Source organism: Sorex araneus, chromosome 1, assembly GCF_027595985.1.
Source record: "Sorex araneus isolate mSorAra2 chromosome 1, mSorAra2.pri, whole genome shotgun sequence".
Classification (NCBI taxonomy): domain Eukaryota; kingdom Metazoa; phylum Chordata; class Mammalia; order Eulipotyphla; family Soricidae; genus Sorex; species Sorex araneus.
In genome coordinates, this window is record NC_073302.1 from 151,445,957 (window position 1) to 151,458,604 (window position 12,648).

The following is a 12,648-nucleotide window of genomic DNA, read 5'->3' on the forward strand; positions in this document are numbered from 1 at the left end:
TCTCTCTCTCTCTCTCCTTCCTCACTGTCTGCTAACAGACAGACATTGCCAGAATTTCCATTGCCAGAATCTAAGCTATTTTTGCTGGGTTTTGTAGTTTTTTGGTTTTGTTTCTTTCTATGCTACATACAGGATAAATGGTCCCATATTTTCTGTCTTATTTCACTTAGCAGGACCAATAACTTCATGTTTTGGCCATGCTATAACAAAAATTGAGATTTTTTTCTTTCATCTCACTGAGTGGTCCAGAATATAAATTCTGTAAGAGCTGGATTTCTGTCTGTCCCTCTTACTCTCTGTGAGATCTGTTGCTGCATAGAACAGTGACTTGTGCTTTGTCTTCTATTTATGGAGTACATCAATGGAGTGGAAGAGCCTGGCAAGTCCCCATGGTTGTATTCCATATGCCAAATACTGTAACAATAACAGGTCTCATTCCCCTGACCCTGAAAGAGCCTCCAATCATTGTGAAAAATGAGTAAAAAAGTCTCAGGGCTGGGACGAATGGAGATGTTACTGGCACCCACTTGAGTAAATTAAGGAACAATGGAATGACAGTGATGCAGTGATCTATGGAGTATATATTATATTATGGAGTATATTTGGTGTATATTTATGGAGTTAAGAAAGAATTCAGAGCAAAGGGCTTCAGGCTCAGGCTGATGAATTACATTTATTGGTAAGTCAGAATTAGGGGGAAATTTTAGGTGTGGACTAAGAACCCAGAGATAAGAACAAGGGAAGGTAACCTGTAAAGTTTACTCCATCCCTAGAAAGTGAGTAAGCTTTATGTGCATGGGATGCAAATAATGCTGCTTGAGCTGGTGGCAGATGGCTTGGCCCTCCTCTCACATACTTTGAGTGATGCTGCACGCTTGATGCTTACTTTCCTTGGTCCCCTTCTTTGTTGGGCTCTGAGAAAGCATGTGCTCGAACAGTTTGGAACAGGATTTTTAGAGCTTTGCCGCGGGCATAGGCTGCTTTCACGTGTGCTTTGTGGTTGTGGCTCCAGCCATGTTCTTCCTTATGAGCCCCATCTAAGACCGTTCTCCGTGAATCCAGATCAACCCTTCAAGCTAGCAGAGGGCCCTCACTGTTTTCATAGCCATCCCTGCCGGTTCATCATTACCCCCTGTACTTTGACCTCTGCTCTCACCCGAAGTCCTGCTTTCGAGCAAAGAAGCTTGGCTTTCTAGTGGGGTTGGAGATGTTCCCCTCCTCCTTCAGACTCCGCTGTCTCTCCTGTTTTCATATTGAGTGATGACTCTTTAGGTAAAAGTGGGGTCCTCTTTCCCCGTCCCTACCAGTCTCTGCCCCTCTATTTTATCACCGTGTTTCTCACTCTGAGAATATTTCTTCTTTACTGTTTCTAAGAATAGCCACACAACCTTTTGTTCTATGGTAATGTGTGGAGATCCATGCTTCCCAGATCCTTGTCTTTATCCCTTGCTCTCTACTTTATCTCTCCGGGGCCTAGAGGGCTAAGCACCCAGGCCACGTCAGGCCACCTTTTGAGATGCTGGCAGAGCTCTAGGTAGAAGCCAAGCCTGCCACGTGCAGACTGGCACAGAGTGGCTCTTGCTCTGACACGGCACCCAGAGGTTATGTTGGCTTCTGCACCAAACTGACCAGGAACATTCTCCCAATCTACCAGCAGTGGTTTGACTTTACCACGACCTTGATGGTACCAGCTCAGATGTCCAGCCCACATTGTCTCATTTCCTTTTGCCATCCCCTTCGCAGTCTCACTGCAACCACCCCTAGCAGAGCGCCCCCTTGTGCTTGGAGCCCCCAAGCAACCTCAGTCTTTTTCAAAAAGCACTTTCATCAGCCTTCATACATGTAACCGTGCGTACTCCCTCCCTTCCTCTTTCTGTCTGTCTGTCTGTCTGTCTGTCTGTCTCTCTCATTTACTGGTTTAGCGGTATACTCAAGTTTCCCAAAGTGAGTGATATTACATTTCTTCCCTCCTCAGGGGGATGCTGAAAAATTGGGTTGGGGGGTAGAAGTAGCCCCTATTCCCTATCCCCATTTTTAGATAATGTGTGTGTGTGTGCACATGTGTGCACATGCACTTTCTTTTTTTTTTCTTTTTTGGTTCACACCCAGCAATGCACAGGGGTTACTCCTGGCTCTGAACTCAGGAATTACTCCTGGTGGTGCTCAGGAGACCATATGGGATGCTGGGAACCAAACCCGGGTCGGCCGCATGCAAGGCAAACGCCCTACCCGCTGTACTATTTTTTTTTTAATTAGTTTATTTTTAATTAGAGAGTCATCGTGAGAGTACAGTTACAGATCCATACATCTTTGTGCTCATGCTTCCCCCATACAAAGTTCGATAACCCATCCCTTCACCAGTGCCCATTCTCCACCACCCGTAAACCCAACATCCCTCCCCCCCCTCCCCAGTCCCGTCTCCCCCCACCCCACCCTGCCACTATGGCAGGGAATTCCCTTTTGTTCTCTCTATCTGATTAGGTGTTGTGGTTTGCAATAAAGGTGTTGAGTGGCCATTGTGTTCAGTCTCTAGTCTGTATTCCGCCCGCCTCACCCTTCCCCCACATGACCTCCAACCACATTTTATTTGGTGTTCCCTTCTCTGAGTTACCCAGAATGAGAGACCAGCCTCCAAGCCATGGAAACTATCTCCTGGTACTTATTTCTACTATTCTTGGGCGTTAGTCTTATAGTCTATTATTCTATATTCCACAGATGAGTGCAATCTTTCTATGTCTGTCTCTCTCTTTCTGACTCATTTCACTTAGCATGATACTTTCCATGTTGATCCACTTATATGCAAACGTCATGACCTCATTTTTTCTAACAGCTGCATAGTATTCCATTGTATAGATGTACCAGAGTTTCTTCAACCAGTCATCTGTTCTAGGGCACTCGGGTTTTTTCCAGATTCTGGCTATTGTAAACAGTGCTGCAGTGAACATATAAGTGCATATGTCACTTCGACTATACTTTTTGGCTTTTCTGGGATATATTCCCAGCAGTGGTATTGCTGGGTCAAATGGGAGCTCAACCTCTAGTTTTTTGAGAATCGTCCATACTGTTTTCCAAAAGGGCTGAACTAGCCGGCATTCCCACCAGCAGTGTAGAAGGGTCCCTTTCTCCCCACATCCTCTCCAACAGCGGTTGCTTTTGTTCTTTTGGATGTGTGCTAGTCTCTGTGGTGTGAGGTGGTATCTCATGGTGTTTTGATCTGCATCTCTCTGACGACTAGTGATGTAGAGCACTTTTTCATGTGCCTTTTGGCCATTCGTATCTCTTCCTTGGTAAAGTTTCTGTTCATTTCTTCACCCCATTTTTTGATGGGGTTGGATGTTTTCTTCTTGTAGAGTTCAACCAGTGCTTTATATACCCTTGATATCAACCCCTTATCTGATGGGTATTGTGTAAATATCCTTTCCCATTCTGTAGATAGTCTTTGTATTCTGGTCACTGTATCTTTTGCGGTGCAGAAGCTTTTTAGTTTAATGTAGTCCCATTTGTTGATCTCTGTTTTTACTAGATTGCTTAGTTCCGTGTCATCTTTGAAGATACCTTTATCTTCAATATCCTGGAGGGTTTTGCCGACCTTGTCTTCAATGTACCTTATGGTTTGTGGTCTGATGTTGAGGTCTTTAATCCATTTTGATCTGACTTTTGTGCATGGTGTCAGGTCGCGTTCTAAGCCCATTTTTTTGCATGTGATTGTCCAGTTGTGCCAGCACCATTTGTTAACGAGACTTTCCTTGCTCCACTTCACATCTCTTGCTCCTTTATCAAAGATTAGATGATCATACATTTGAGGTTGTGTGTGGGGATATTCCACCCTGTTCCATTGGTCTGCAGCTCTGACTTTGTTCCAGTACCATGCTGTTTTAATTGTTACCGCTTTGTAGTAGAGTTGAAGGTTGGGGAGGGTGATGCCTCCCATCATCTTTTTCCCAAGAATTGTTTTAGCTATCCGTGGGCGTTTATTGTTCCATATAAATTTCAGGATTGCTTGCTCCGCTTCTTTGAAGAATGTCATGGGTATCCCTATAGGGATCGCGTTAAATCTGTATAATGCTTTTGGGAGTATTGCCATTTTGACAATGTTTATTCTCCCTATCCATGAGCAGGGTATATGTTTCCATTTCCTCATGTCCTCTTTTATTTCATGGAGTAGAGTTATATAGTTTTCTTTGTACAGGTCCTTTACTTCTTTAGTTAAGCTGATTCCAAGATATTTGATTTTCTGGGGCACAATTGTGAATGGGATTGCTTTTTTCATGTCCCTTTCCTCTGTCTCATTGTTTGCATATAGGCCATGGACTTTTGGGTCCCGCTGTACTATTACTCCAGCCCTGAGCACATGCATTTTCTTTGCTTGCTTGAAGATTTTAAGAGGGAACTGAGTGATTTATTTTCCGAGAGCAGAGTGGTAGGCCACATACATCCAGAAAGCTGTGTACCAAGTAATAGATGGAGTGTGGTTCCTCGTGTCCCGCTGGCCAGTCACTCGGTCAGTTCCTCCTTCAGCTTGAGTATACAGCCAAGTCCTGCCACCTGGAGTCCTTCCCTCCCACTGCTTTGTTCTGGCCTCTGTCTCTTCACTTGGAATCATTTCCTCTATGTGGCTCCTCCACTTTTCTGCCTGAGAATGAACTTCTTTTTCCTCGTTGAGGGTCTTCCCTGCCCATTGATGGTCTGGATTTCTTGGCCACCAGTGGGCAGGGAAGACTGTCAAAGAGGAAAAAATATAGATCACATTTCTATTTTTATTTATCTGATTTTGTTTAGTATTAGATTGTGGGCAGACTCCTTTGGTTTTTCACTACTGAAATAAACTTGCATTTCCTTAAGTACTATAATCACAATGATTCTTTTGTGTCCAGTGTGGCAGCTGGCACAAAGCCCAGTCCTTAGACACTTATGTAATTAATAAGTCATAGATTAGGAAGCCAGACTCCCTGAAAAACTGACTTTTGTCATAAAGAAGAGATTGACTCATATTTGAACCAGCTGAATCAGTGACTGGTCTTGCAAGTTAGTGGAAGAGAACTAAATTGCTTCGTGTTTAAAGTCACTTAAAAAAAAAGATTCAGAGAAGAGAAGAGAGGAAGAGAGCGACACAGTATTTCCTCTGTCCCTCTTGGAGAGCCCAGCAAGATACTGAGAGTATCCTGCCCACACGGCAGAGCCTGGCAAGTTACCCGTGGCATACTCGATATGCCAAAAACACTAACAAATGATGATCCTCATTCCCCTGACCCTGAAAGAGATCCCAATACGCCATCGGGCTGCACTAGCATGCAACAGAGATGAATAGAGATGTTACTGGTGCCCGCTTGAGCAAATCCATGAACAATGGGATGACAGTGATACAGTGATGATTCAGAGAAGATAAGAGGTTTAGAGGAGACACTTGGAATTACCTAAAATTTTACCTTCTAGAGAAAATGAATATTACTGTTTTGATGGAGTTACCTTCTAATCATAAGAAAATCATCTTTGGAGGATGGAGAAATAGTACAGGGGTGAAGGTTCATGCCTTGTGTGCAGCCAATCCTAATTCAATTTCCAGCACTACGTGATTTCCTGAGCACCATGGGGTATTGCCATGGAGACCATTGAGGACCAGGGTTGGCTCCAGTAATCCCTAGCACCACGGGGCCCAAGCAGCTCTGCACCCTTGCACCTCAGACTGAACCCCTGGTCCAGTTGGCTGAAGGGGCCCTGAGTCCTCTGAGCACTGCTTGGGAGGACCCCCACCCCAAACAGAGTCAGCATTTTGTGCTTCATTTGACAATAGTATCAAATATGTTTGATTATTCTTTGTACACTTTGTTGTGGTGGTGGCGGTGATTGTTTTGTGCCACATCTGACTGTATTCAGGGCTTATTCCTGTCTCTGAGCTCAGGGACCACTCCTGACAGGGCTCAGGGGGACCAGCTATGCCAGGCATTGGCCGCATGCAAGGCAATCACCTTATCATTGCACTATATCTCCAGCCCCTACTCCTTCCACATTTAAGTCTTTACCAGGTGTTTTTTTTTTTCCCCACAAACATAATGTTGCAGGGAGCTCCTTTTGCCCCATCTCTGCCCAGGTCTTTTACAGTTCCTTCCCCTTGTTTCTCTTGTGGCCATGATGACACACATAGCTGTGGTGTCTCAGAGACTGCACGCTCTGACCAGAGGCCACAGACAGCAGTGCCAGCAGGGTCCCACTTGGCATGGGTGTGATGCCCGGGAACCAGCCTTGGTCTTGGTGCTATTCTGCTGAGTTCTTCTCTACATCTCTGACTACGACCTCAGAATCTAGAAATTCTAGAATCTTTGTGAGTGCACATTTAACTTCCTCTTTAATACATGGTTTTTCTTTTTTCGAGGCAAAGTCTTAATATTTTCAGTCAGACATTTTTGGGCACGGGAAGGGTATTTAGAATATAAATTTTGGTTGTTTGGTAAATAATCTGATTTCATGGGCAGTTTTAAATGAAAATTGCTATTTATAATCTTAAAACATATGGCATAAAACAACTTATATAAATAATCTACAACTTGGTATCTGTGATTTTCTTTGTTAAAACCTAAACTGGTAGTTTTCTACAAAATTATGTATGTTTAAAAGTTTTGTTTATAAATAGAAATAACCACTCACATTTTTATGCTGTGTTATTTGGTACAGAGACGTTCGCAAATCATAGCTCCTTATAGATCACTTTCACCAAAGATTATCCTCCTTATTTATTTATCTTTAAAATATGCTATTTATTCATTTATTTGGGGTGGATTGTGTCACACTCAGGGGCTCTTCTTGGCTCTGCGTTCAGGAGTGACCCTGGAGATGTTTGGGTGACCATATGCAGTGCAGAGATAGAATTCGGGTTGATTGCATGCAAAGCAAGTACCTTAACCCCTGTACTATTTCTTCAGCCCCACAATCACTGTTTTTTGTTTTTCTGTTTGTTTTTGTTTTGGGGCTATACTTGTTTTTCCTAATTTTGTACTCAAGAATTACTCCTGGCCGTGCTTGGGGGGGGACCATGTGGGATGTCAGGGATTGAACTAGGGTCAGCTGCGGGCAAAGCAAATGCCCTGCCCAATGTACTATTGCTCAGGCCTCCCAATCACTGTTTTAATACCAGTTAGTGCTCTTTCTATTGAATTCTAATTTGCTAATAATATCTTTTTTCTCTGCATTTACCTCATTTTTCTGCTTATGACTGTTGTATATTTTTAATTTAACTGTATGTAATATTTAAGGTAGTAGTAAGTCCTTATTATTCTTATACATTATAAAATATATTATAATTTCATGATTTATAATTTAGTTTTATAATTAGGGATTTTCTTATTTACATTTAATTTAGTAGCAATAAACTATCTTTATACATATATGTTTATTATACATATATATGTATATATGTATAAGAATAGTTTATTGCTACTAAATTAATGTGTATTAATTTATTAATTAATTTATATATATTAATTTAGTAGCAATAAGTGTATATATATCTCAAATCTGTCAGCTATTCAGACCATGTATAGTTTTACTTTTATCTCCCCTGAAGATTTAGAAAGAATATATTCTTTCAATATGTACTAATAAAAATGATAAGACTATAAGACTGAATACTTGTTTATTCCCCTTTGATTTACCACTTTCATCGACTAATCTCTAAAAGTACACTTGAATTCATCATCATTATCATTATTTTTAAATTAAAATTATTTTTATATTTTACGTTTATTCTTCCAAGGATAATTTTGTATTTTAAGAATAATTTTGATATTTATATTTAATCTATGTCTCCTAAAATTTCTCAGATGTGATTCTTACTTTAGCTAGTGTTAGTGCTTTCATGACTTAAAATCTTTTTTTTTAATTATTTTTTTTCCTTGAATTTCCTTGAATTATTTTTTTTCCACTGTCTTAACAATGACAACACTGTTAACAGTAGGGTTTATGCATATAATACTCCAACACCGCATCTTCCACCAGAACCTATAAACCTTTTAGACAAATTAAGTAAATCTGAACTCTGAGTTTTGATTGCTTCTAAAAGGCTAGCATAGGATTTTTGAATCACTGTTCTTTCCAGAAGATTATCAGAGTGATCTGTTTTCTGAAATTTTTGTGTTTTTAAATTCCTGTAAGAATAAATCCTTAAATCCTTAAAGGGATTTAGATACACAAATCCCTAGAACCAAAAATCTCTAAAACCAAAGATTTATCCAAGTAAGGGTAGGCAGATCTCGGTTCTTTCACACAGGAAAAACAATTTGGCTGGCCAGCTAAATTCTTAGGCCAAACCCCTAATAGAGGCACCACCAGCCCATGATATTTGGGCATTTTGGTTGTAGGGGTGTCTGGGCCCGCCACACTCCTTCAGCAGCACCTGTTTTCTCTGCCATAATAACTTAGGCTTCTCAATCATCCACGTTATGTCAGACTCCATCTGTAATGCTTTCCATGTAGGGTTGTAACTTTTATGCTTGCTGGAGCTATTCTTTCTGCTTTTCCCTTGGAGAAGTGTGCTCTGTGTTAACTGTCCTTGGTGTCCTGCTTTGTCTCTATATTCCGTGGTGCCCCTTCCAGTTCCATGAGAGTGCTGCCTGCACATCTTTGTCGTGTCCATTGTTCGTCCGGTTCCTGCAGTTATGGGCCTGGCCCTCCCTTCCTTGCATCTCAAAGTGCTCCACGACCTTCTCCTCCTGTGTGGCGATGGTCACGGCCTATGCATTGCATCATAGCTGCGTTGGGTCTTATATCATATCTATTTTGTGTCTCTCGTGGAGAATACATTTCCGGTCTCTCCAGTTTTCTTCTCTCTGTTTGAATTTCATATTCAGTGGCTCATAAACATCATGTCACAGATGTTTCCTGTGACATCCCATCACATTCCCTTGCTGTGGGATAAGGTGTGCACCCTGTTCCCTTCAGGACCCTTCAGCAAGGTGCCTGGGCTCTGCTCACGGGCCCCTGAGGTATCAGTCAGTGCCCCTGCAGATCTGCAGAGGGCACACAGTTGCTGGGCTCAACTTCTTGCCCATTCTTACCGGGTTGGAGCACATTTACAGTCCCATCATGAAGGTTTGTGTGGAACCTTTTACTCCCATGGAAGATTCTTTCTGATGAGGTTTCTGCTAAACCACAGACTGCTTCATCTACACACAGTGCTTGGGTGGGTGGTGAGTGGAGACTGGAGCAGGAGAAGGCAAGAATTAAGCTTCTCTGTGACAGTCACCCAGTCTCTGAGCAAAAAGGTGTCTCTTACTTTGTATAAGTGAGATGAAGCCACCATGAAGCCACATTGGATGTAAGATGTAAGGTGAGGACACCCTCTTCGATGCTAGTCTACTTTAGTTAATAGGAATTCCTGTTGCATTGTAACACTTCTTAGTTTTTAATTTGGGGGGAAAATTTTATTTTACTTTATTAAAGCACCATGAGCTACAAAGTTATTCATAGTTGGGTTTTTGACATGCAGTGTTTCATCACGGATCCCGCCACCAGTGTAGTTTTTAAAATAGTATTTGAACTTAGTCCTGTATTAAGTTCTTCCCCACCCGAACAGAACAGTTCCTTTTCTTTTCTCTCTTCCTTTCCAGTAAACTTTTCTACACTCCCCCCATAGATAAATAAATAGATATTTTCTTCAGCATTATTGTTGTTTTAATTCTGTCTTCAATTTACTAGCAAGGGAGTGAGAAGTTGCCACCAATTCTGTCAGCAATCAATTAGTACAATAGTGAGTTCTCACACACAGAAACTACACCACCCACAAGCCCAAGTTTTGTGATGAATAGGACCCTGTATAGAAAGGGAGAATGTCTCCAGGGAAACAGAGCCTTTGACGGGTGCTTGTACGGTGCGGTGGGTGGGGCTGCCTATGCTAGCAATACTTTCTTCTTTGTGAGAGTTCCAAATATTTTCATGCTCCCTTGTTATCTTGTGAGACTATTGGAGAATCACTTAAATGAGACAAGTTCTGTCTTTTCCCTTGGTTTCAGACTGTAACGCGAATGTCCATAAGGCTTGTAAAGATGCTGCACCTCCCTGTACCAAGGTAATCGTTCACTTATTTGTGAATATTGCACGTCTGCATCGAGTTTTGTTCTTCATATTATCCTTTTATTTTATTATTTGATTATGGTCTGGATTTTTTTCCTGGATCACTGTGATGATAAACTAATGCGTGCTCCAAAGTGTATAGCTAATCCCTTTCATTATGCATGGTCATCAGCATTAGGTGTATTAGGTGGCATGGCCAGGTTAGACTTTCTGCTAGAATCTGCTTGGTTTATTGGTACAAATCCTGAGTGTTTGTGGCTCAATGATAGAGCAGTCATTTGCAAGCATTTGTATTCCTTGGAGGCCCTGCCCAAACCCAGGTTGCCGGGCCTCACTCCTAGAATTCTGACCCAGTTCGTCCATGAGGAGGACCTTGAGGATGTCTGAGTCTCTTGGGTGATGTGCTGGTCCCAGCGCTCCTGGTGAGGCCCTGCGGAACTGAAGGAGGCTCTGAGGCTGGGGCTGAGTTTAGGCCGGGTCTGTGGCATCTGTGATGCCATCTCTAAAGGCAAGACCCAAATACAGGTGAGTGAGCATGAGGATCTTTCTGAGGAAAACTTGGAGCCTCAAGCCCTGGGTCCATTAAAGCACACACAGGTCAGCAGCATCAAAGGAGATACCTCAGTGGTCAAGTTCTCCGTGACCAAAGATAGGGCTAACCAAGAATGAATGGAGAAGAAAGGCAGCACTGACAGTGGCTCCCCACCTGGGCATGGACATGCAGCCTGGAGCTTTCTGGTCTCCCCTCCTCCTCCTCCCCCCCCACTCCTCCCCAGGGCTTTTTACAAAGCCTGAGATTCCTCAACCCCACATGCGTGATACACACCTTTATGACAGCTGCCACATGTCCCATTATTCTTAACATTTTCCTCCTTGGTGTGTTTAATGTCTTTTTGGTTTGAATTCCTCATTGTTTAAAATAAATACAATAGTAATGAAAATGACAGGCTGAGAGTTCTGTTCTGTGTAACTATGAACTCGTGGTCCAGTGATGCTTTGATCTTATTTTATGTGTTTCTAACATTCTTTACCAGAAATCCCAAGAGAAATATAACAAGAACAAACCGCAGACCATCCTTGGAAGTAAGTGATGTGGAAAATGACAAGAACTTTTTTCTTTTTTTTTCCATTTCATACATGCCACACATTTTTATGTAAAGTAGTTCCCACCTTCTTTTCCCCCACCCCGCACTTGCCCAGTTATTTGCCCCCAACATGTACATGGCCTGATTTTGGGTTATAGAAAAAGATCAAGAATGGTATAAGCTTTTATTCCAGCCTGCAAAACATCAGATAGCACTAGCCTCTTTTACCTCAGGGAGGGTCCTTGGGATAAGAAATTAGGAGATTTTCAATGTTGTCAAAATGGCAATACTCCCTAAAGCGTTATACAGATTCAATGCGATCCCTATAAATATACCCATGACATTCTTCAAAGAAATGGATCAAGCAATCCTAAAATTCATATGGAATAACAAACGTCCAAGGATAGCTAAAACAATTCTTGGGAAAAAGATGATGGGAGGCATCACCATCCCCAACCTCAAACTTTACTACAAAGCAGTAACAATTAAAACAGCATGGTACTGGAACAAAGGCAGAGCCGTAGACCAATGGAACAGGGTGGAATATCCCTACACACAACCCCAAATGTATGACCATCTAATCTTTGATAAGGGAGCAAGAGATGTGAAGTGGAGCAAGGAAAGCCTCGTTAACAAATGGTGCTGGCACAACTGGACAACCACATGCAAAAAAATGGGTTTAGACCTTGACCTGACACCATGCACAAAAGTCAGATCAAAATGGATTAAAGACCTCAACATTAGACCACAAACCATAAGGTACATTGAAGACAAGGTTGGCGAAACCCTCCACGATATTGAAGATAAAGGTATCTTCAAAGGTGACACGGAACTAAGCAATCTAGTAAAAACAGAGATCAACAAATGGGACTACATTAAACTAAAAAGCTTCTGCACCGCAAGAGATACAGTGACCAGAATACAAAGACTATCCACAGAATGGGAAAGGATATTTACACAATACCCATCAGATAAGGGGTTGATATCAATGGTATATAAAGCACTGGTTGAACTCTACAAGAAGAAAACATCCAACCCCATCAAAAAATGGGGCAAAGAAATGAACAGAAACTTTACCAAGGAAGAAATACGAATGGCCAAAAGGCACATGAAAAAGTGCTCTGCATCACTAATCATCAGAGAGATGCAGATCAAAACAACTTTGAGATACCACCTCACACCACAGAGACTAGCACACATCCAAAAGAACAAAAGCAACCGCTGTTGGAGAGGATGTGGCGAGAAAGGGACCCTTCTTCACTGCTGGTGGGAATGCCGACTGGTTCAGCCCTTCTGGAAAACAATTTGGACGACTCTCAAAAAATTAGATATTGAATTCCCATTTGACCCAGCAATACCACTGCTGGGAATATATCCCAGAGAGGCAAAAAAGTACAATCGAAACAACATCTGCACATGTATGTTCATCGCAGCACTGTTTACAATAGCCAGAATCTGGAAAAAACCCGAATGCCCCAGAACGGATGACTGGTTGAGGAAA

The 12,648-nt window shown here is 42.1% G+C and overlaps 1 protein-coding gene across 4 annotated transcripts in view; it reads left to right on the forward strand.

Moving 5' to 3' along the window:
• The window catches only part of ARHGEF28 (Rho guanine nucleotide exchange factor 28), a 362,811-nt gene that overhangs the window by 267,870 nt on the left and 82,293 nt on the right, over nt 1–12,648 (forward strand). For all 4 annotated transcript variants that reach the window (XR_008629316.1, XM_055132605.1, XM_055132609.1 and 1 more), the window contains 2 exons: nt 10,002–10,057; nt 11,097–11,145. Coding sequence is in view for 3 of the 4 variants with exons in the window: in XM_055132605.1 (XP_054988580.1) it covers nt 10,002–10,057; nt 11,097–11,145 (105 nt within the window). In the remaining variant the exon portion in view is untranslated. The remainder of the gene's footprint in view (nt 1–10,001; nt 10,058–11,096; nt 11,146–12,648) is intronic.